Source organism: Mya arenaria, chromosome 8 (assembly GCF_026914265.1).
Source record: "Mya arenaria isolate MELC-2E11 chromosome 8, ASM2691426v1".
Taxonomy (NCBI): domain Eukaryota; kingdom Metazoa; phylum Mollusca; class Bivalvia; order Myida; family Myidae; genus Mya; species Mya arenaria.
In genome coordinates this window covers 72,330,452-72,355,297 of record NC_069129.1, presented here as the reverse complement: position 1 = coordinate 72,355,297, position 24,846 = coordinate 72,330,452, and the positions used below count along the sequence as shown (strand labels likewise).

The 24,846-nt window shown below is 37.9% G+C and overlaps 1 protein-coding gene across 1 annotated transcript; it reads left to right on the top strand.

Moving 5' to 3' along the window:
• Nucleotides 1-499: 499 nt before the first annotated feature.
• Nucleotides 500-13,289, top strand: LOC128245069 (hemocyte protein-glutamine gamma-glutamyltransferase-like). The gene is made up of 15 exons (XM_052963273.1): nucleotides 500-934; nucleotides 1,298-1,528; nucleotides 2,318-2,575; nucleotides 3,646-3,770; nucleotides 4,084-4,191; nucleotides 5,642-5,816; nucleotides 6,081-6,219; nucleotides 6,482-6,585; nucleotides 6,929-7,091; nucleotides 8,714-8,814; nucleotides 9,234-9,313; nucleotides 10,147-10,348; nucleotides 10,670-10,830; nucleotides 11,235-11,371; nucleotides 11,662-13,289. Exons 1-15 carry the CDS (start codon nucleotides 796-798, stop codon nucleotides 11,798-11,800), a joined length of 2,262 nt encoding a protein of 753 aa, XP_052819233.1. The 5' UTR covers nucleotides 500-795; the 3' UTR covers nucleotides 11,801-13,289.
• Nucleotides 13,290-24,846: the final 11,557 nt, after the last annotated feature.

The following is a 24,846-nucleotide window of genomic DNA, read 5'->3' as shown; positions in this document are numbered from 1 at the left end:
ATATACATATACCATACATATACATATGCCATACATATACATATACCATACATATACATATACCATACATATACATATGCCATACATATACATATGCCATACATATACATATAACATACATATTCATATACCATACATATACTACACGTATACATATACCATACATATACATATACTATACATATACATATACCATACATATACATATAACATACATATGCATATACCATACATATACATATAATACCATACATATAGACAGGTATTTGAAGAAGACAGAGAGAAATAATAACTTTCCTTAATGCTATAGGAACGCTACAAGGTTTTATCATTACGCACAGCAGAGTGAAAACTGGCATTTCTCCAAAAAAGACTCAGTTACCTGTAACAATTTAATAATTAAATGATATAATCGAGATGCCATGAGTACATTAAGATAAATCCCGCAAAATATCTAATTGATGTAATTGAAAATGCATCTGTAACGGTATGCGCACACTGCAGCGATGGTTCAAGGATGCAGGTAACCCAGCTACACTTGCAGCTAGGAGCTCATCTAGAATCTTCGGAAAAAAATAAAGCTCATTTGCTTACCTATACATCATAAAGAGTTACTGTTGCAATTATTATGTGATGATATGGCATGTTTGTGAGTGGCTGGAGAAAAACATTTCCGGGAGATTCTGGTTATCAGTGGCGGATTGAATTTTGGTTTTATAATCGTGTTTTAGGAGTGTTTATTTAACAAAAGAGGCTTAACAGGGTGGAAAAAGGTATTACTTACAACTGTATAAGATGGGTGCTGTACAGAGCCTCCTGGCTTGTTGCCATGCCCCGACCACCGGGACCAAGCCAGTGGTTAGACGAACGGACCCCGGGCGGCATAAACCGATTGCGGAAATTTCTGTATCCGAACTCACCAGGAACATCAGATGTAAGCTGGAACTGTACAATATTTTATTTTATCTTTAATTATTAGAAAAAATGTCGGTTAATCATCGTCTTGATCTTAAAAGTGTGTGTTGTTGTTGTAATTGTTGTTGTTGTTGTTGTTGTTATTGTTGTTGTTGTTGTTGATAAAATATTATATAACGGTACATTTTAAGGCGGAAACAGCCTGGTGTTTTAGCATTTTCTATGTGGATTGAATTCTAAGTCGATGCCATTTTAGCAGCTTTATCTTGTCAGAATTTTATAAATAAATCAAAATAATAAAAATTCCTATGCCTGTTATCACCAAACACACCGTCTGCATCAAGTCTTGTCTGCACTTATCTAACATTCCACCAAACCACAGCTGCAAACGAACTGAGCGACCCGCACACGCTACAAGTAAAGGGACTGGATTTGGACGTGAAAAACAATGCCAAGGCTCACAGAACGGCCGAGTATGACATCACAGATGCAAGCGTCTACGATGACCGGGAATTCCTGGTTGTCCGGCGTGGTCAAGCGTTCAATGTTAACGTGACGTTTAACAAACCATTCGATCCCAAAAATGATGAGCTCCGAATAGTGTTTGAATTTGGTAAGGCAGTTAATCAATCAACCAATCAATCATTCAGTATTTCAATAAATATATTTAAAATTAACCTCATCGATACTTTCGATGAATTAAACCTAGTGTAAGGCTTTAATATCATATTGTTATAATAAACGTAAACTTGTTAGGAAGCATTGCTATCGATAGCAAGATTTATAAACTATCAAGTCAGTATCTCGGTTGTGCCTGTGCAGTACACGTGTATCCCGTACTTATCCAGGTTTTATGAGCTAACCTGGCCAGTATAATCTAATTTCCACTGAAGCATTATGATTCTATACGCCCTGACTGTTCATGTTACACTTAAAGCTGCACTCTCACAGTTTGACCGTTTTGACATATTTTTTTTTTAAATAATCTTGGAATGAGTCAAATTTTGCGTAAATTTCTGAAAAGCAGTGACATAAGACTGCTGATTACGATTGCAGTTTTTAATATTTACGCTCGAAAATGTATGTTTTATGGCTAAAAGCGTTACTAACGTTTTAAGAAAAATGAAATTTTCGACAGTTTACCACGCTATTGAGATCTATTCTATTGTGTGTTATCCTATATGACTGGTTTGAAAACACTGATGCCAAAATCAGCTGTCTGAGACATGAAATGAATAAGTTGTCAAATCGGTCAATCTGTTAGAGTGCAGCTTTTAAAGATAAGCGGTCATAGGAAATTAATTTGTATACAATATATCGAGTTCAAGGACTATGTTACAGTTGGACTTTGCTCGTCGATTCTGAACGGTCATCTTTAACATACACACCTGCTTCTTTAAAGGAAAGCGACCGATTCCAAACAGAGGGACGCATGTAGAAATTATACTTTCCGACGAAGATTCGGCCAACGAATGGGGCGCGTGGATCGAATCCAGCAAGGACAATGTGACGTCACTTCAGATAATGACGTCACCAAAGATTGCCGTCGGAAAGTGGAAACTGAGCGTTGACGTGGTTAAGCGTGATCAGACGTCAGTTACCGTCTATAGACACGCCCACAAAGATCCAATATACATTCTTTTTAATCCATGGTGCAAAGGTAATATAAATATTATAAAGCAATGTAACTTGTATATTTGAAACTCAAACATTGCTCTCGCTGTCACGTTTTCATCACCATTGACCCAGGAATATATTGGTAATACGTTGTTTTTGTGTGGGCATGGATACAGTAACCTGGTATCTGGTCTGCAATTTTGGCCAGTCGAGCTATCTGATTCGAGCTTTTCGGTCGTATAGGTTGATATCTTGGTCTGAGAGACATAAATAATGTTTTACTCCTCTTAATGCACCAAATAATTCACTTTTGATCGTATTTTATACATTTTTTTTAATTTTCATGCAGTCCTTCTCATTAACAAGATATGAAGATTCGCATTTTTTGAAAAAAGAACCATGAACGGATACGAGCTCAGATCTCGATAATAAAAACAATCAAACAACTGCATACCTGGCATGCATGTGCAGAAATCTCCAAGGTGCAGTTGTTTATCAAGCAAAAAATTATTTAGGCAATCTTCTTCAACAACACTTGCAATTGCACTGTTTATAAACACATGTAAAATATCTACAAAAAGATGACTTGTGGAGGCGATTATAACGATTGCTATATAACCAAATGGTGCATATTTGGACACAAAAAAACACCCCCATATACCCCTTATTCCTTATAATTATGTTCTTTTACGGAACGACAAATTCTAACTGGTAATGGAATTAATGTTATCATATAATATTGCATAAGAACAAAACTGTATTAAACACATAATGTTACATAATTATAAATCGGCCCTACCCGCTATGTGAGAAAAATACCATACGAAAGAAAAGGCATACTAGTCAATAAATAATCACTTTGATATAAATTGTAACAGTTAGACGATTTTTAAATAAAACTAATGGTATGCTTAGTTTAATTCAAATATGGCGTGTTTTAAATGCATGTATGCAACCACAAAAAAGAAATAGAGAAGAAGAAAAAAGTACAGACACTTGAGGTCATTACAAATTAAAAACTGATTATTACTATCCATGAAGTTTGATAATTTCTTATCTTGACATATTGCCTTGAATACTGTATCAAGAGGCATGTTTATTGATACATCTCAGAGGACAGTGTGTATTTGCGGGATGACGACGGTACGAAACTGGCAGAATACATCTTAAATGAGACCGGAAACATCTACTCCGGAAGTTACAGGAAAATCGCAAGCAAACCCTGGGTCTTCGGACAGGTAAATTAATCGTTATGTTATGAAAAAGGCAGATATCATCATCGCGAGAAATGTTAGTGATGCATTTTGTTTGGTTCTAAAAATTGGGTATATTCAAATCTAGCCAACATTACACGTCCCTTAAAATCAATACTGGTAATTGATTGAACATATAACTTAAATGAAACTCGCCTTGTCATATAGACATGCGCTCATTTGCGACTAAACTTTACATATGACATGCGTTATACGTTTATAATGGTTGACATAGGTTACAAGGTTGGACCTGTTCACACATATAGGTCTCATCATTTGGCGTATGTTTTATCTTCAGTTCAGCGGCGACGTCCTAGATTGCGCTCTGTATTTGCTGGAGACAAGTCGGCTCCGTGACCACGCCCGGGGAAACCCTGTCATTATCGCCAGAAAACTTTCAGCCATGGTAAGGGCCTAAGAACATTCGGTATGTTTTGTCCCTGTCACAATGTAGTCACCACGAACATAGGATACGAACACTTCTGACCTACAGCAACCCTAATAGGCTGAGACCATGGACCACCTCCAGGTTATATACTTGTTGTACATCGGTAAAGAGATGGGTTTTTATGAAACATGGTCCGACCATCAGAGACTACTGTAAGTATTGTCAGTAACCTGTCGATATCTGGTAGGAAAAATACCGGCGATGAGCTACGAGCAGTAGACGATTACTTATTGTAGTAGTTTAAACATTATATAACTTGCAACGATTACAAAGAAATTTATGATAACTTATACCGAATCACTCTCGTCAGGCCGGGAATCGAAACCGGGTCGCCTTGGTGAGAAGCGAGTGCGCTAAACACTTGTTGTAGTACGCACGGCCAACGGAACCATTGAAAAGGCGACTTACATCCTCTTGTGTTGGGGTGATAAATATGATACGACTTAAGGGAATAATTCGTTAGTACAAACGTTTATCAAGGGTCAATATAACATTATGTTTCCAAAAGTGTGCTGTAGAGGTTAAACAATGAAAATGTAGACGAATTGTCACTGAATAGTTATTGCTATAATCGACGATCTGCAGGGTTTGGCGAGCATAGGGGGAGTGAGTGTTTATATTTCGTCAATTTGTCTCTGATCATTTGCCGATCAAACTCTGTTTGACATCGACTATATTATTATTAGAATCAGTCCGACAACCTATTAAAACAAAAAGAAGCTTCCGTCGACCATTTAAGTCGGCAAAATGTTTTCGTATCAGCAGTAAAAATTTTAGCCGACTATAAAACTCGAACATCCAAAACACTTTTTCAAACTGCCAACAACTGATTTAACAACCTTTGTCAAATAGCTTGCGACAAGTGGTTGGCGACGATCGGTCTTACCTTTGTGTAACTCGGATATAAACTGATAGTGTGGGTTTCTTGTCTAAAATCGGGTGTAAGAGCATTGACGACTGAACGTGGGCTGGTCTTCGGTTCGATAACGAAGCGTCTTTGTGTTACGGTTTATTAGTTGTAAACGTTAAATCCCCGATCCTGTCACTCAAACACTTTCAACGAATTTACGTCATTCACACGAGTAGTTGATACCGGTCGTATGTAATCTTCGAACCGATTTGGTTGCAGCGTTTTAGCATCCGTTGTTCGGTCAGCGATCTGTAGTTTGTCGTGTGCGACTGGCCATATGTGTGCGACATATGGTACCATAACGTATGTCACTACTTGACTATTTTTACTGTTTTTACTGTAATGAGGTTATACTACGAGGATTTCATCTAATATTATAACTATCCAGTACTATACATTTCTGCCGTTTGTAAAAGCTATTCTAACACTTCTTTTTCCAGAAAGTACAGAATAATAACCCTTAATTTATTAAATAATAAACGTTCTTTTTTTCAATAGATTAACAACGATGATGAAAACGGGGTGTTGGCGGGAAAGTGGAGCGGCGATTTCTCTCTCGGAACCCCGCCACTCGACTGGACAGGAAGCGTTGCCATCTTGGACAAGTACTACACCACCAAGGAGCCTGTGCTTTACGGACAGTGCTGGGTCTTCGCTGGTGTCCTAACCACGGGTAATATCACGTTGGTGTTTATATTAGTATTGAAATTTCCGAATAATATGTTGAGCTTTGATTCAAACTCAAACAAAATACATTGGTGATTTTTAGAACGTTTTAAAACGTTGAATTTGCCAGTATTATAGTATGTTTCTAGTAATTATAACATTGACTTTTTCAACCACTGCATGCACAATCTTGGTCCCGGTAGTTACCGTGATCTCATTTGTCAATTGGAGAAGAAATATTTCCTAAGATATATGTGTTCCCCTTCTTCAGTATGTCGCGCCCTGGGGATCCCGGCCCGCTGTGTGACCAACTTCTCCTCAGCCCACGACACTGACGGCAGTATTACCATCGACAAGCACTACAACGCGGACGGGTCGCCGTTGGAGGAGTACAACGAGGACTCAGTCTGGTAACATGCACATCAGCGGAATATATGTTTGATATATCTTAGGCATTTGTGTGCTTTAATCTGACCCGTAAGACTTGTAATGTTACTGGTCCTCAAATGCAAATTGACACGCGATCGGTTCAGCTTCAACAATTTAAACTGTCCAAAGACATTCTAAAAGTCTATCCTCATAATTATAGTTCACCTAAATCGACAGATAAAATGAATATACTGCGATAAGATCAAGCTCAGCTTTGAAGTGACGTTATCGATTATGTTACAGGAACTTCCATGTTTGGAACGACGTTTGGATGGCTCGTCCGGATCTCCCGGTCGGATATGGCGGCTGGCAGGCTATCGATGCCACTCCACAAGAAACGAGCCAAGGTAACAACCATTGGTCATCTATGACATCCTTACATAATTAAATCAAAAGTGCCTTTGTTTTGCAATTAAGTGATGCTATGCACGAATATGTTCGACAAAACCCATACAAGTGAGTATGAAACCATGCTGTATTGTTATTAAATTAAGTAGTTCACATGAAGTATTTTCTTTTTTGCCCATTCACTATTTCCAGTTGTATATCTTATAGGTTTTGACAGTTTCGCACTTGTTACTTATCATAAACGATATGTTAATAACATCATATCAAGGTATATAGCAACTGTTAATCTCTTTCAAACATTCAGGGATTATTGACTATACAATCTTGTGACTCCATTTCCAGGCGTGTACTGTATGGGGCCCGTGTCGGTGCAGGCTATACGTGAGGGTCGAGTGAACCTGCCGTATGACGGACAGTTTGCCTTCGCCGAGGTGAACGCGGACAGGCTTTTCTGGGTGCTTGGGGAGGATGGGTCAATGGAGAAACGATTTGTCCTGAAAAACAGGTACCTTTATTTACGAGAGACCTTTAGTGATACCATATTTCATAATTCCAGATGCAAATCCATACGATTACCTATTATAAGGTAATTTCATCGCTATCGTTTTTTAACAGTTAACTGGTTCAGGAGGGTTCTCAAATCTGACTAAAGTGTTTTTAGCATAATTGGTTGAAATATTGTTCGATGAAAAAAACAACTTATGACGTCGCTCCTATGAAATCCTGCTTTGCATTATTTTCTGACAATATCGTATTTCTGTTACAAAATTTTATATATAAGGTTCGTACATAAAATCTTATCCATCCCTGATCATTTCATTACTAGATACAAGTACTATTATAATCGTACAAAAACTCTTATCTATCCCTGACCATTTCATTACGACATACAAGTATTATAATAATTAGTATGCATGTACGTAATAGCAACACAGATTAGAATTTAATCCCGATATCTGTTATTTTCTACGAAAATATAATATTGTTCATATTAATGATTGCATTGTTGAATCCATCTTGCCGTCAAAATACGTCTGTAAAGCAAACGTCATAAGAACTATCAAAGCTTCTTAAATTGACATGTGGAGCTTAAGACTGGCAACTGATCCAGAATTTTGGTTATTTCGTATAGTATCCATATATCTAACCATGTGTCATTTACGACATAAGTAAACAACGATCATTTTGAAACACGACGCTGATTTTAACTTAACTCTGAAACAAACGTATTTGTACTTGCCAAGAATAATTATTACATGCAATTGTTAAATGCGCCAACACTGTCCACTTCCTTGGTGAGTTTTAATTGTTAAATTCGTAGTTGAAGTATGGATCATGTTTAGGTATATGTATAATTAGTAAACAACCTCTGGTATATGTTGTTGTTTTTCGATACACATTTTCTAATATATATTTTCAAGTCATTCAAACAACGTTTGTTTACGTGACTCAATTATGTACATTGTATATTGACTATACTAAGCAATCTTACAGTATCTGCATATTGCATTAATTTTATACAGTGTATCTCGTTTATTGTAAAAAAACTTGGATCCTGAGCTCATTCCAAATACCTTCTGTTTCGTTTCTATCTGTATGTGTTTTCATCAACTACTTTTGTATGTGATTTCATCATTATATCCATGTATTTTCCTGCTTACATATCATCATTATTGGAGGCAATAAAGTAACGAATTGAAACGAAGTGAGGTTAATAGTTAGGGATTAACTAACTTAACGTTGCATGTAAAATTAGCGGATCGTTAAGACAATATATGTTTGTAGTGTATTAAAAACATAAAAAGGTTCGGAGGAAAACGAAAAATAATGGCATAATGACAACAAAAATGTGTACTCGTTGTACTATGGAAATTTAGTTAAATTCCGTTTAACAAAATATGTAGAAATATTATAACATGTTCAACAACCCTCGTTCACCGAAACAAACACGAGAGAATAATAGAGTGTCTACAGTTAGCAACATATTGAATTACATTAACGACAACGAACGAAAGGCATAATTACTTTATTCTTCTTTTTTAGAGAAAAATAGCTTACTTGTCTTATAATATTTCACTTTTTTATGTTTTATTATATTTCTTTTAAATATGATTACGAATACTTCAGAATTGGCCTTAAGTTAAGTACCAACCCGGTCTCAGAGGACAGCCCTGCCGACAAAGACTCGGAGAGGGAAGACGTCACTACCGACTATAAATACCCAGAAGGCACGACTACTTACTTTACTTCTAAATATATTTCTAATCGTTAAGGAACAATTTGACATAAAATAGAATGTAACTAACGAGAGGAATATAACATTGATCGCTTAAATCTTCTATATGAAATCAAATACTCTGTGATTGTTGTAGGAATTCATGCCTGAAAATGACAACATACTTAATGTAAATGAAAACAACATTTCAAGTTCATCACGATGCATTCAAGGCATCACTTTAGCCCATTTTAGCCTTACGTATACACATATAGAACGGAGAGTCTGTGTAGTCTACAGGTTAATTGTCCATTAAAATAAGTACTAATTGAATAACAAGACTTATTTGACTGAGAGGAGGATTAATTGGATACTAGCGAGCAGTTTTCTATGTCGTTAACGAGCCTATGCAGGTTTTGTTGTTTTCTTCAGGGTCGGAGGAGGAAAGGGCTGCTGTGAGGGAAGCCAACCTGCACTCCACCCGCGCTGGCATGTACGAGACCACAGCACAGGTGATGTATATAAACACTGAAAATGCCCACAATAGGCGTTTTAAATATATACCGATCAGTTCTATGTGCATCTCTGTTATACGCGTTCTCAAGCACCGAACTTTCTTCCACTAAACTAAGGTGTGCGTCTTCCGGAGCTTTGTGTGTGCTTGTTTTTTTGACAATATTGTAATGAAGCATTTGCATACCTAGAAGATACCTTGCAGCAATCGGTAATATATAATAAACTAATAAAGAAATGTCGCCAGCACGTACCTTCATTTTGTTCCAAATGCACGCACACCTCAAGAGCATCTGAAGAGGTACATTTAAATTTACCCGAGGCATAGCCGAGGCAGAAGATGTGCGTCTTGTTATATATGTTTATGAACTTTATATCATAACGACTCGAAATCGATATCGCATTATTTGATAAAAACAAAACTTACAAAAACAAAATCAGACAGGGTGCGAAACATTTCATTAACAGCTACGTCATACATGTAAACATACGGTAAATATCGAGAATACAAGCACAATATGTGTTCTACTTCACACTGGTTTGAGAAGGCACGTGGAGAGTCAATGTCGATGTAAACACATGTGTTTAACAGCGAAATGACCAAAATCACGAAGAAATTGCGACAGTCAGTGGGCTTACATAAAATGGATATATTGTCAAACTACTTTATGTTTAACTTCTGTGGTACTGTTTAGGTACGTGTATATATAGCCGTACACAATATCGGCCATAATGTTTTCTTTTCCAAACACAATCATTGATGTATGTGAGTCACTCAAGCGGTTTTCTCTGCATATCAAGCATTCAATGATAACTCATAATTTACACACAGGACGTTGCTTTTGATGTTACAACTAACGTTGATACGTTCATGGGGGATGACATCACAGTAGAGATACACCTTACAAACAAGAGCAACCACATTCGCACAAGCAACGGGACGCTGGTGCTAGGAAGCGCCTATTACACCGGAGTTTTCTACAAGGAACTCCTCAATGAGAAACTGAAAGACATCGTGCTTGGACCGCTAGAAGGTGGGTTTAAACATGGTCCTTTTCTTGTAGTGTATTTCGTTTTAAAATACTCTGTTAAACGTTAGTTATAACCATAATAAAAGTAACAGTCATCTCTCTCTCTCTCTCTATATATATATATATATATATATACGGTTTATAATTTATGGACCAAATGATTTTTCAGAGACTCCATACTTTTGTTAGAAATGACATTCAAAATGTACTCACTAACCTTGCTCCATTGCACGGTTATAAATTATTTTGTAATGCAATACAGCCAATGCAAGCCTTCATATTTTTGTATCGCTTGGATTGGTCATATAACTTTTTGTCATTAAGAAAAGAAGCTCGAATTCCTGGTGAAGGCTGAGGATTATCTAGGGAGCCTCGTGGACCACTGTTTGATCACAATCTCGTGCGTCTGTGTCGTTAAGGAGACTAGACAACACTTTGTGGGACGAGACGAGCTCAGACTCAGGAAACCACATCTTACCGTCAAGGTACGTTTTCAGAACGTCAAGTTAAGTAAAAAGGTTCTTTGGTAATCTTATTGGCTAGTGATTGGTCACAGAAATGTGAGTGTTTTGATAAGGAGACCAGGCAATACTGCGGACCGAGATGAGCACGGAAACACGTCTGACCGTCAAGGTCAGAATCACTGTCTGCTTATGGCCAACCTTCGAGTATTTTAAATATAAACTTAAATTCCTTACTCAAAATGCAGTTTATATATGTACACTCTTCGTATTTTCAATATAACAGTTGGCCGGTATGGTATACACGTGAGTAGGCTAATTGTGTTTCCATTAGTGGTGGTGGTGGCGGTATTGTATTCTTAATAAATCAATCTTGTAGTGCCTCTACATATGTTCATCAATCTGGATATAAGTTATGTATATTTCAGGCACCAGCTTCGGCTAAAGTCGGTGAAAAGTTCAATGTTGAAGTCACCTTTGTCAATCCACTCAAACTGACGCTCACCAACTGTGAACTGCGCGCTGAAGGACCGGGACTACAGAAACCAGCTATCTATAAACAATCGTACGTTTTCCTTAAATACTGAATTATAATTTTAGAAAATGGACAATTTATGTGCGAATGTTGATTTTTTTTTCAAAGAATGTAGAATAACTAGTACATATTTATTTGATTTGTTAACACTACTAAGCAAATAGAAGGTATGTGGACAAACAGTCTGATTCATTTTAAACGTGTTTAACACTAAATAGATGTAAGTTAACATTGTGTTATTAAAGAATAGATAACATATATTGTTGTCCATGTGGTATAGTGCTTCCCTTTTCGTGACGTAAATTTTTGTTTTGTTTTAGAAACGTGAACGCCAACGCTGAATTCAAAGGAACTTTCGACATGACACCAGTAAAGGCGGGAAAGAGAGCGATAGTTGTGTACTTTAACAGTCGCCAGATATCAGCAGTAACTGCATCTCATAGCATTACAGTAGAATAAGTATGCATAATGCAAAACCCTTTAGCGGTTCGAGGAGTGAATACAAGGGGTTAATCTCTTCCCCGACCCATGATAGCCGCCTGTTATGGATAAATAAGATTATGTGACAAAACCAATGAATTTGAACTGCAAAACAACGCTGAAAAATAATTGTAATATATACTTTGGCCTGCAACTTGTACGACTGACAGTCAACTACATCAGGCACAACTGCGACTGACAGAGCGACTTGATGTCCGTACCAATTCTGCAAATATTAACTAGCTTTGTACCAGCATGGACGGATAGCATGGCGTCGTCATCGGCGCAAAATTGCATTGTTAAACTAATTGACAACCCCGTTTCTCCGTCTCTTTTTGAAAACAGTGTAACTTCATTTAAATTTTATCTATTTCAAAAATGTATATTGACGGTTTTATTTCATGAGTTTATTTGACACATGATATTTGTGATATTTTCTTTCTTTAAAAGGTGCTACGCAAATAAGGGAGAACTTTTAGAAATAGTTAGAAACTTGACCTACTTAGATATTGTTTTTACAACTGGTTGCTCTTTTGCAATAACTTTTGATACACTAATAGGACATGCATCAAAGGTTATTTTTAAATCAAATTCAAATTAAGTTAAGTGTTTACATTCAATCTCAAAATAGAGAGCTTGGTAGAACCTCTTTGTTTGATAGAAAAACTGTAAATGTTATCAGATATTGTTTGTAAAATATTAAATCTAGAGGATATTAATATGATAAAGATGTTGACTCTCTCATCTGTAGTTACATAGAAACAAGAACAAATTGTAAAATCCGTGTGTACTTTGTTAAACAAGTCTTGCATCTATGATTGGTTAAATAAATGTGTTGGTGATGAAATAATATTGATATCTTTATTAATGACCGGAATAAATGATACATTTATCCAAAACTGGATAATTCATCGCGAACAAGAACTTTTATACAATGTATTGCAAGTTTATGTTACAACCTTAGTTGACCAATGTTAATCTAGTTAAATTAAAAAAAAGATCTATGTACATTAAGAGTAACATCTCATAGATTAGAAATTGAAACAGGAAGATGGTATATACCTGAACCTTTCAAGTTACCAAAATATAAAATGTCTCGTGTGTTATGTATTTGAAGATAAATTTCATTTTATTCTCGAATGCCCTTTGTACAAGGAAATAATAAACACAATTGTTATATGTTTATTAGGCATTTATTTTAAAAATAAGTACAAGCTGTTATGACTATTTTGGTATCCATGCAAAGTTATATTATCTTTATATGCATATTTCTAATATTGCATTGATCTATTGACTGCTTGTATATACGTATATCTTTCACAAATGTATATTCATGGACATTATGACTTGTATGTCTGAATAAACTATTAAAACTATCATAAAAGTAGAGAACATATTTAGTAGTTGGAAACCAATATATTATGCAAAATATTACCTGTATGCTTTTTCATAAATAAATATAATCCAAATCTTTGCGTTTGTATGAGTGTATTAACAACTTAGAAGTCGAAACTGAACGAAGACCACAAGCCACGGTTTTAAACAAACGATATGTCAGGCAAATCTCAACAAATCTTAACAATGTTCATGGGCGGACATAGTGTTTTCACCTTCCGAGCTTGAAACTTCATTCACACTCTTTTACGCGATAATTGGAACTTGGTGGCTTCTCTTAAATTCGTAGATTTCTTTTATTTTCTTCATTGTTAACATTCAATCGAAAAACACAACGATCCAGTAGCAAAGCAAATGTCAAAGTAAAGTGAAATGACACTTGAACCACATGGCAAGAAAACATAGACAAACAAAAATCATACAATACAACTTGCAATAGTATAAAATTATGGAAGAACAAGTACTACTTTGCGCATGCTTGCTATATAAGACTGCTTTTAGATGTGAATAAAGCAGGAAATATTAATTCTTTTAATTCTTTAATGATAACGCAATTTTATTCAAAAAGATACCTCCAAATTCTGTTTTAATAAACTTATAAATTATGTGTAATGAAACAACATGATACTAAATCAATTTTTATTTTCAGTAGTCCTCAATTGATACGAATCTCTTTTTTTTCAATTTACCATTCAGTGATTGCAAATGAAACAGACAGTTTGTCAGATCTATAATCTATGTCTGCTTGAGAGTTTCTGGTGAACGGAGATATATCTGTCCACACAGGAATGCCTACGTGTGCCTTTTCATGAAGAGTCTGGAGTTGAAAGAAATCTTTTAAATCTTTGAAAGAAATGGAACTAAAATAGCATGAAACTGGTGTGTTTGTGAATGTTTGCAGATCAAGGTTTTACATTAACAAAACCTTACTGACAAAACTAATACAAAATGGGAGACAACTTCAATGAGAAAATGAATAATTTCATGTATGCTATTTAAATCGGAAGATTTATAAGTTTTCAATATATTCAGAAGTATGGGAAAACGGTGATTCGAAGATAAAGTTGTGGTGTTATTTCGGTCGTGCAGCCGTTCGTTCGATATGACGACGTCGAAGCAAAAGGTTGCAGAAATAGCCCAGCTTTATTTTGAGAGTCATTCGCCGGTAGCTGTTACACGAACAATGCATAAATGGTTTTCAGAAGATACTAAAATTCAAACTTGAGGACCACCGACACAACCACAGACCAAGATCGCATGAAGAACATGGACGAGGTCCAGCAAGAAGAAACACAGTGCGGGAAGTTCTTGGATACACCGCGAAAAACAGGGAGGTAGACACCGCGAAAATTAGTGAAGGAAATTCTTGGAGACATTTAAAATTCCTCCAGCTTTGGAAGTGTTTATAGAACATAACGTCACGATTTAAAATTGTTTCCATACTTCAATATTCAATGTCCATTATGCAGCGTTTGAAAGAGACAAACATCAACGGCAGATTGGAATTACCTGATTGGATAATTGATAGCAGTTGAAAAAAATGGTACGCAGATGAAATCCATTTCTATTTGAATTCTCATCAAACAAGCATAATTTTCTAACCTAGATAAGTCAAAAGAAATAATAGTTCGTTTTGGTGGATTTTTTTAGTAATTGCATTTGTATTTAAATAGCACCATTACTCCTCACACTCATTAATTTCATGGTACCTTTAAGCGTGTAGTAATTGTGCGGTGAGCACTTTTATATTTATAACAATCTGCTTTAAAGGGAGACAATTGATCTTCAAGAAGTATTCAAGTTTGCCTGAGTTGTATGTGTTTAACAGAATGAACAGCGAGTATTCCAAGCGTTCTGTCTTCCTCACAAGTTAAATTGTGTGCTTTATTTAGGACATGCGGATTGCAAATGTATCTGGATTCAAATGAAGAAATCTATCTACTATTCAAAGCCTTCGATGAGCATGATATACTAAATTCCATGCAACAACAGTGTGTGTAAACCACGTGATAAATTGCGTCATAAATGCTACGTCGGATGGCAACAATTTTATTACGAATGAAGTCTTTAAACCAAGATAACTTCAATATTTCTTCACCATTTTTTAATGAAACATATCGCAGTCTACGCCGCTTACTGAACCTCGCCATCGGTCTTTTTCCCGACAAACCTTTTCACAATACGGCCGTCTGACGGAGCACTGTCAAAACATTATTTTGGAAACAGGTTTGTCGAAGTGTTTGATGAAACTAAACACGTTATTAAACTTGTGTAATAAAACGAAGGCGGGGCTCTTTAAGCGGCATAGACTGCCCTTTATTTCATTTAAGAGGGTCAAGTAAATGAAAGGTTGTCTTTGTTTTAAGTGTTTATTTTAAGCAAAATAGTGCCGTCCGACGAAGCATATATGACGTATTTTGTCACGTGGTATACACACACTGAACAAGGCAGCTCCTAGCAGCGACTTACACTTGTATTCATTGTCTTTCAATAAAAACAACCTCACATCGATTTACACCTGCAGATATTGTGTACGTTTTATTCGTTGAGTGTCTTCTAATAGTGTCTTCTAGTAGTTTCACTCGTTGAGTGTCTTCTGGTGTAGTTTCACTCCTTGAGTGTCCCCTTGCGTAGTTTCACTCCTTGAGTGTCCTCTTGCGTAGTTTCACTCCTTTAGTGTCCTCTTGCGTAGTTTCACTCCTTTAGTGTCTTCTGTTGTAGTTTCACTCCTTTAGTGTCCTCTTGCGTAGTTTCACTCCTTTAGTGTCTTCTGGTGTAGTTCACTCCTTGAGTGTCCTCTTGCCCTTTAGTGTCTTCTGGTGTAGTTTCACTCCTTTAGTGTCTTCTGGTGTAGTTTCACTCCTTTAGTGTCCTCTTGTGTAGTTTCACTCGTTGAGTGTCCTCTTGCGTAGTTTCACTCGTTGAGTGTCCTCTTGCGTAGTTTCACTCCTTGAGTGTCTTCTGGTGTAGTTTCACTCCTTGAGTGTCCTCTTGCGTAGTTTCACTCCTTGAGTGTCCTCTTGCGTAGTTTCACTCCTTTAGTGTCCTCTTGCGTAGTTTCACTCGTTGAGTGTCTTCTGGTGTAGTGCCACTCCTTGAGTGTCCTCTTGCGTAGTTTCACTCGTTGAGTGTCTTCTGGTGTAGTTTCACTCCTTGAGTGTCCTCTTGCGTAGTTTCACTCGTTGAGTGTCTTCTGGTGTAGTTTCACTCCTTGAGTGTCCTCTTGCGTAGTTTCACTCGTTGAGTGTCTTCTGGTGTAGTTTCACTCCTTGAGTGTCCTCTTGCGTAGTTTCACTCGTTGAGTGTCTTCTGGTGTAGTTTCACTCCTTGAGTGTCCTCTTGCGTAGTTTCACTCGTTGAGTGTGTTCTGGTGTAGTTTCACTCCTTGAGTGTCCTCTTGCGTAGTTTCACTCCTTGAGTGTCCTCTTGCGTAGTTTCACTCGTTGAGTGTCTTCTGGTGTAGTTTCACTCCTTGAGTGTCCTCTTGCGTAGTTTCACTCCTTGAGTGTCCTCTTGCGTAGTTTCACTCGTTGAGTGTCTTCTGGTGTAGTTTCACTCCTTTAGTGTCCTCTTGCGTAGTTTCACTCGTTGAGTGTGTTCTGGTGTAGTTTCACTCCTTGAGTGTCCTCTTGCGTAGTTTCACTCGTTGAGTGTCTTCTGGTGTAGTTTCATTCCTTGAGTGTCCTCTTGCGTAGTTTCACTCGTTGAGTGTCTTCTGGTGTAGTTTCACTCCTTGAGTGTCCTCTTGCGTAGTTTCACTCGTTGAGTGTCTTCTGGTGTAGTTTCACTCCTTGAGTGTCCTCTTGCGTAGTTTCACTCATTGAGTGTCTTCTGGTGTAGTTTCACTCCTTGAGTGTCCTCTTGCGTAGTTTCACTCGTTGAGTGTCTTCTGGTGTAGTTTCACTCCTTTAGTGTCCTCTTGCGTAGTTTCACTCGTTGAGTGTGTTCTGGTGTAGTTTCACTCCTTGAGTGTCCTCTTGCGTAGTTTCACTCGTTGAGTGTCCTCTTGCGTAGTTTCACTCGTTGAGTGTCTTCTGGTGTAGTTTCACTCCTTGAGTGTCCTCTTGCGTAGTTTCACTCGTTGAGTGTCTTCTGGTGTAGTTTCACTCCTTGAGTGTCCTCTTGCGTAGTTTCACTCGTTGAGTGTCTTCTTGTGTAGTTTCACTCCTTGAGTGTCCTCTTGCGTAGTTTCACTCGTTGAGTGTGTTCTGGTGTAGTTTCACTCCTTGAGTGTCCTCTTGCGTAGTTTCACTCCTTGAGTGTCCTCTTGCGTAGTTTCACTCGTTGAGTGTGTTCTGGTGTAGTTTCACTCCTTGAGTGTCCTCTTGCGTAGTTTCACTCGTTGAGTGTGTTCTGGTGTAGTTTCACTCCTTGAGTGTCCTCTTGCGTAGTTTCACTCGTTGAGTGTCTTCTGGTGTAGTTTCACTCCTTGAGTGTCCTCTTGCGTAGTTTCCCTCGTTGAGTGTCCTCTTGCGTAGTTTCACTCCTTGAGTGTCCTCTTGCGTAGTTTCACTCCTTGAGTGTCCTCTTGCGTAGTTTCACTCGTTGAGTGTGTTCTGGTGTAGTTTCACTCCTTGAGTGTCCTCTTGCGTAGTTTCACTCGTTGAGTGTCTTCTGGTGTAGTTTCACTCCTTGAGTGTCCTCTTGCGTAGTTTCACTCCTTGAGTGTCCTCTTGCGTAGTTTCACTCCTTGAGTGTGTTCTGGTGTAGTTTCACTCCTTGAGTGTCCTCTTGCGTAGTTTCACTCCTTGAGTGTGTTCTGGTGTAGTTTCACTCGTTGAGTGTCCTCTTGCGTAGTTTCACTCCTTGAGTGTCCTCTTGCGTAGTTTCACTCCTTGAGTGTCCTCTTGCGTAGTTTCACTCGTTGAGTGTATTCTGGTGTAGTTTCACTCCTTGAGTGTCCTCTTGCGTAGTTTCACTCGTTGAGTGTCTTCTGGTGTAGTTTCACTCCTTGAGTGTCCTCTTGCGTAGTTTCACTCCTTGAGTGTCCTCTTGCGTAGTTTCACTCCTTTAGTGTCCTCTTGCGTAGTTTCACTCGTTGAGTGTCTTCTGGTGTAGTTTCACTCCTTTAGTGTCCTCTTGCGTAGTTTCACTCGTTGAGTGTGTTCTGGTGTAGTTTCACTCCTTGGGTGTCCTCTTGCGTAGTTTCACTCGTTGAGTGTCCTCTTGCGTAGTTTCACTCGTTGAGTGTCTTCTGGCGTAGTTTCACTCCTTTAGTGTCCTCTTGCGTAGTTTCACTCGTTGAGTGTCTTCTGGTGTAGTTTCACTCCTTGAGTGTCCTCTTGCGTAGTTTCACTCGTTGAGTGTCTTCTGGTGTATTTTCACTCCTTGAGTGTCCTCTTGCGTAGTTTCACTCGTTGAGTGTCTTCTGGTGTAGTTTCACTCCTTGAGTGTCCTCTTGCGTAGTTTCACTCCTTGAGTGTCCTCTTGCGTAGTTTCACTCGTTGAGTGTCTTCTGGTGTAGTTTCACTCCTTGAGTGTCCTCTTGCGTAGTTTCACTCCTTGAGTGTCCTCTTGCGTAGTTTCACTCGTTGAGTGTGTTCTGGTGTAGTTTCACTCCTTGAGTGTCCTCTTGCGTAGTTTCACTCGTTGAGTGTGTTCTGGTGTAGTTTCACTCCTTGAGTGTCCTCTTGCGTAGTTTCACTCGTTGAGTGTCTTCTGGTGTAGTTTCACTCCTTGAGTGTCCTCTTGCGTAGTTTCACTCGTTGAGTGTCTTCTGGACAGGTGTAGTTTCACTCCTTGAGTGTCCTCTTGCGTAGTTTCACTCCTTGAGTGTCCTCTTGCGTAGTTTCACTCGTTGAGTGTCCTCTTGCGTAGTTTCACTCCTTGAGTGTCCTCTTGCGTAGTTTCACTCGTTGAGTGTGTTCTGGTGTAGTTTCACTCCTTGAGTGTCCTCTTGCGTAGTTTCACTCCTTGAGTGTCCTCTTGCGTAGTTTCACTCCTTGAGTGTCCTCTTGCGTAGTTTCACTCCTTGAGTGTCCTCTTGCGTAGTTTCACTCGTTGAGTGTGTTCTGGTGTAGTTTCACTCCTTGAGTGTCCTCTTGCGTAGTTTCATTCCTTGAGTGTCCTCTTGCGTAGTTTCACTCCTTGAGTGTCCTCTTGCGTAGTTTCACTCGTTGAGTGTGTTCTGGTGTAGTTTCACTCCTTGAGTGTCCTCTTGCGTAGTTTCACTCGTTGAGTGTCCTCTTGCGTAGTTTCACTCCTTGAGTGTCCTCTTGCGTAGTTTCACTCCTTGAGTGTCCTCTTGCGTAGTTTCACTCGTTGAGTGTGTTCTGGTGTAGTTTCACTCCTTGAGTGTCCTCTTGCGTAGTTTCACTCGTTGAGTGTCCTCTTGCGTAGTTTCACTCCTTGAGTGTCCTCTTGCGTAGTTTCACTCGTTGAGTGTGTTCTGGTGTAGTTTCAATCCTTGAGTGTCCTCTTGCGTAGTTTCACTCGTTGAGTGTCTTCTGGTGTAGTTTTACTCCTTGAGTGTCCTCTTGCGTAGTTTCACTCGTTGAGTGTGTTCTGGAGTGGCCTTCCCTCCGACAAGTTGTTTGCACAAATATTATCGACAGGCATGCTTACGAGATTGTATTAATTACCATATTTTAAACATTTGTCATCCTCATGGTTAAAGGTATTAAAAGATACATCCGAGTAGTAGTGCCCCATACATTTCAATGTAAATAGGCAAACTTCAGACATTACGTATTTTATAACAATACATCCCCTAATTCAGTTCAAACGCAATTGATTTAGGCAATAAAAAATGTAATATTTCTCTTCAGAAATTTGCTCTCTTTTAAGTTAAACACCTTTAATTGTTAATGTCATCCACTTGCATTAGGCCGGAAGTTAGAAAAAATCTAAGTCAGCAGAACATATATTAACCTATAAGAAATTCGTGTATGTTTTCATTTTTCATTTTTAACCCACCAACATCAACTGTTGCAGCCGTATTCATATTTTAGTCTCAACGTTTAAGAAATTCGGTTTCATTCTCTTTAGAATTACTTCTTCTGTCAATGTCATCACAAAAGCCTTGTGCTGATTTTTGTAAGTTTTTTTTGGTCAATCTCTCAGTCCGTTTGCCCACTGACTCTGACATCCGCAGGTCATCTCAGCGTCTGGATGTACTTCGGTTACTCAAATGGTTTTGGTGACTACCAGGTTCCCCACTTGGTTTTTCTAGCACAGCACGGTTCTGGTTTCTCTTGTAGGGGATTGAAGATATTTCACGGAATTATCATCTTGTAGCCGGACATTCATGGGCATTTCGGTGACCTTGTGACATATTAAAGGTCAACCTTATAATTATAAAGTAAAACATTATCGTATTGTTCTTTTGATAAAATGTCGTCTCCCGATCGACCTGGCAACGTTGAAAACAGGAGTTTATTGAACTGCTCTACCCTGTATGTAGTTTTCTTTTTGTCAGATGTATTTAGATCGTGATGGTCTCCCATTATCAATAGCTTTCACTGTTAAGAATTGTTCAACTGCTTCGCGTTTAAAATTTTCCATTTCTCTAGAAAATCGCCATCACCATCAATGTCTTCAAACTTGCCGTTTCCCTGTTATCACAATAGAGTTATCGAGCTGAGGGCTCTGATTTGTCTTCGCAGTAGTGTACACATGCCGGTCTTTCTAAACCCATCAGTTGAATTCTTGGCCTTGTGATACGCCTTGCATGACACCTCCGTGCTATAATATAAGTTGATCTACGTACCTGGTATTTTCGTCATATAAGATTGACACCCGCTGAAGTACTTTACTTATTCATACAGCATTCTTTAGTGAACCGAAGCCCCTAACTTTTTAAGGGTTGGGTCGTCACAAGGGAATTGTTTGGAGCTGGAACAAAGGCGACTATGTTGCTGTTTTAACCATGCTGCCATGCTCGGTTTCAAGCGAAACACATGAATGAACAAGCTCATCACCTTTAGCCACTGGCTGGAACACGTGTCTTAAAGGAGGCTTACACGTATTTTTGAAATACCAACTAGACTCAGTGACTGATCCGACCGGTCCTAAACAATTCCTTCTTAGTTAATCATCATTTCATGGTTTGCCTGGCGTTGCGTCATTCGTGTTGGCGGCGTGATATATGTATGTAGTTAGTGTAAATATACACAAAACAATGAGTTAACTTGTTTGAATAGAACTGCAAAAATATTTCAGGGGCACTATTTTAGGATTTAAATTTCACCACTTATCCCCACACACATTCCAATAACGACCTGTTAAAGACAAAAGCTCGGCAAATAAAGGTTTGGTGCATTTGTGGGACCAATAAAATAACGAAACTGCTAAAATGGATAGATTGCTATTTTTTTCCAATTCAGATGTCAGATGTACACAATCATGTTTTAATATGCAACAGCTAAAATGATTAGTCACTGGTCTTACATATTTGTACAATAACATAAGTATCATAAACATCTTACTCCAACGCAAAATCTCTTTGATGTGACGCACAAAGGCTATTATACAAACTGCTCTGTTCACTGACGATGTCATGCACTTCTTAATATGCAAAATTAGTTGTGGTTTACTGTAGATCATGGGTAGATCATGAAATAAAATCCACCTTTGATGACTTTGATGACTTGGTAAAGTTAATTGGTCTATACTGTAGGTAATCAGTTTTCTTTCCAATTAAATATATTTATTGTGAAAATCATTTTTGAACAAATGGGATAGAACTATTTTTTAAAATATGTAATATATTTTTCAACGTTTTACGTAATGATACAGTTTGTCTTGATTATTTTGTTGCATACGCGTCATACATATATACAGTGATGTAGGAGGCACGAAAGTATTGCCATAGTGCGGGTTTGCTTAGATTATATTACACTTTAATACGCAAAAGAAATTGTTGCGAAACCGACTTTCGTTACCATGCACGCATACTGGTTAGCGACCTATTATTCGCCCGTACCACTTTTTCGCCCACTCAGTTAAAAGCAGTCAAAACGAAATATTTTACACAAATCAGTATGGCGTTTCATTGCGGCATCATTTTTGACAGATATCAGTTGGGGTTTTTTGCGTTCAAATGTAAGTAGTATGTGGAATTTGACCCAAATAAACATTGTTTACACTTCTGACCTTGTAAGTTGAATGCGGGGATTACGTCATCACGCGCGCGCTCATTTGCATGAGGCCCTGTAAGGATTTTTTAATTTTCATTATACCTTGCACTATCAGACGACATTATTGATTTGTCATTATAAAGTAAAAATACGGTGTTAATTTATACAAATACAATAAATTGCTGTATTTTACGTTCAATTTTAGAAAAAGCAAATGGTAAAACCTGAAAACGGTGAAGTAATCGCTGGATTTTTCGTCTAAGGGAAGCAACTTAAATTTGAATTAATGATTACATTCTTGTACGGACATGCGTTGTCCCTCTTTGGAAGTCTATAAATAACCATACATAGTGTAGGTCATGTTTTAAGAAGGAATCCCGATAGCTTTTTCAATTTCTGCAAAGAGGTGGCTTACCGAGTAGGTGCTGTATCATTTTAAACATACATAAACAGTATGTAATAGTTAACATATTATATTTATTGATCAATTGTCGTTTTAAACGGTCGCTAGACTTGTCAAATAAAATAAAGATGTTTAAAGATATAGTTTAGAGAGAAATATATGAAAACATTGTATGAACAGCGAATTTATGGGGTGGGCGAATAATTGGTACAGTAGGGTGCTTATTTTAGCGAAATTATAGGGGTACTTTGCACGTAGGAATATTCGGAATCCCTAGCTATTTATAAAAACAAATTACACAGTTTTTTGTCGGAAGGGCCGACCTATCTGAGTGTAAAGTTTTATCGTAATAGCTATCTTGTGTCAAAAGTAACATAGGAAAAATCTCCATTTCCGGCCGAAAAGGGGTCGCTAACCAGTATATCACCAAATGATCGCAAACGAGTTTGTATGCGGATGAATTGTTAATTTTAAAGAATCGTATCGGTTATGGAATGGCTTTTACTGCTTTTAATTAATGTTCAACATCTTTTCATGGCCACACAAATGGTGGCTGTTATGCACGGAAAACGAAAAAACAACAATCAGCAACAACACAATGTTAACCGTGGTAAAATCAAATTTTAATCCGAATCTTATTTCTATAAAAAAAATCTAAGTTAGAAGAAAAAAAAAATGTCAAAAACTAGACAAGCTAAAATGATTACCGAAATATTGCTCTGTTTCTTTCGCGTACATATTTCAGCGGTTGAGCCGAAAACATGTTTGTTTAAAAAAGGTGTGCCTTGTCAGCCAACAAAAATGATTCCAACCATTGTATACGTTATATATGTTCATCTGTTTGGAGGTCTTACTGAAGATTAAACGTTCATCTAGCTGTGCCAGGCTTAGACGTTTAATTTCGATAAATAATAACCCATTCATAAAACGTTGTTGTACAATATGTGTGTATTTCACATGTATGACACATAGTACTTTTTGGAAGGGCGTTGTTGACTGATTACTACTGACAGAACAAATATAGCAGATGAAGTAAATGACTTTTTTTTCAAGTTAAAAAACTGGAATCGGGCGTGAAATAGCATCGTCATCGTTCAATGCCAAACACTCCTTTAAATTATTGTCTCGGTATAATATTTACATCTTCCTTCTCAGCATTCTGAAATCCTAGCACATGATACAAACATAAGGTAGGGATCACCAGGCATCCCTAAATCCACACTACCTTACATCGAATACCTTAAATGACACTTATCAATCGGTGCACCTAGGCCATTTTCCCTCGAAAACAACCTCGGATGCATGCAAGTGCGGCATGCACCAGTCAATTGTACCCGCGCCCCCCAGGTCCTGGGGTATACCGGGGATAGCGCAAGAAATGGGTGGTGTTTTAACCTTCCAGGTCGCCCCGCAGTGCCGAGGAAATGCAGTGGTTTTGTTTTCGCGCCGAAAATAGCGGGGAATGGGCCTTACCTAGAAATTCAGGTGTGCGGGGCATTTGGCGGGGATTTTACCAGCAGTTTGTCCCTGCAGGGCGGGGATTTTACCAGCAGTTTGTCCCTGCAGGGGGGGGGGTGAGATTTTACACGGGATTGGCTGCACCGTAAGTCAAAGTTCCCACTATACACCGGACCTCTACCAATAATATGAATTAATAGTAGCGTGTTTAGGTGAAATTTGTATTATTAATGTAATTTTGTATAATTCCCAGTGAAGTGTTTAATTACAAAAATTCCTAAGAGCTGAGGCTTAAATGTTAAATTTCAATTACTGCGCGATCTACTTGCAGCGTAGTTAAATATAAGGACTTCTGACATTGTAAACCGTCCATATACATACGACTTATTATGGAAAATGACTGAGGTGTTCTGGTTGGTTAAGTTCAAAAGGTTGATCAATCACGTGCTATAAATCAAAGTCAATATAAAATGTATGGGCGAATCTCATCAGTAACAGTGGGAGTTTATTTAAAATGCAAGCTATATTATGCTCTACAAATTAGGTTAAACTACTTCGTACACATGTGAATGAACGCAAAGTGATACAAAATTAAAACCATCTAGCCTCTGATATCATTTTGAGAATCACTTATATATAAATGAACTAAATGCGCATTCAGTCATACATGCAAACACCCACATAATCTCATA

Excerpts from the sequence above, each read along its gene's own strand:
- LOC128245069 (XM_052963273.1), top strand. The coding sequence starts at position 796 with ATGGGTGCTGTACAGAGCCTCCTGGCTTGTTGCCATGCCCCGACCACC. Across the intron at positions 935-1,297 it reads ACTCACCAGGAACATCAGAT|CTGCAAACGAACTGAGCGAC; the intron begins GTAAGCTGGAAC and ends ACCAAACCACAG. Across the intron at positions 10,349-10,669 it reads CGTGCTTGGACCGCTAGAAG|AAAAGAAGCTCGAATTCCTG; the intron begins GTGGGTTTAAAC and ends TTTGTCATTAAG.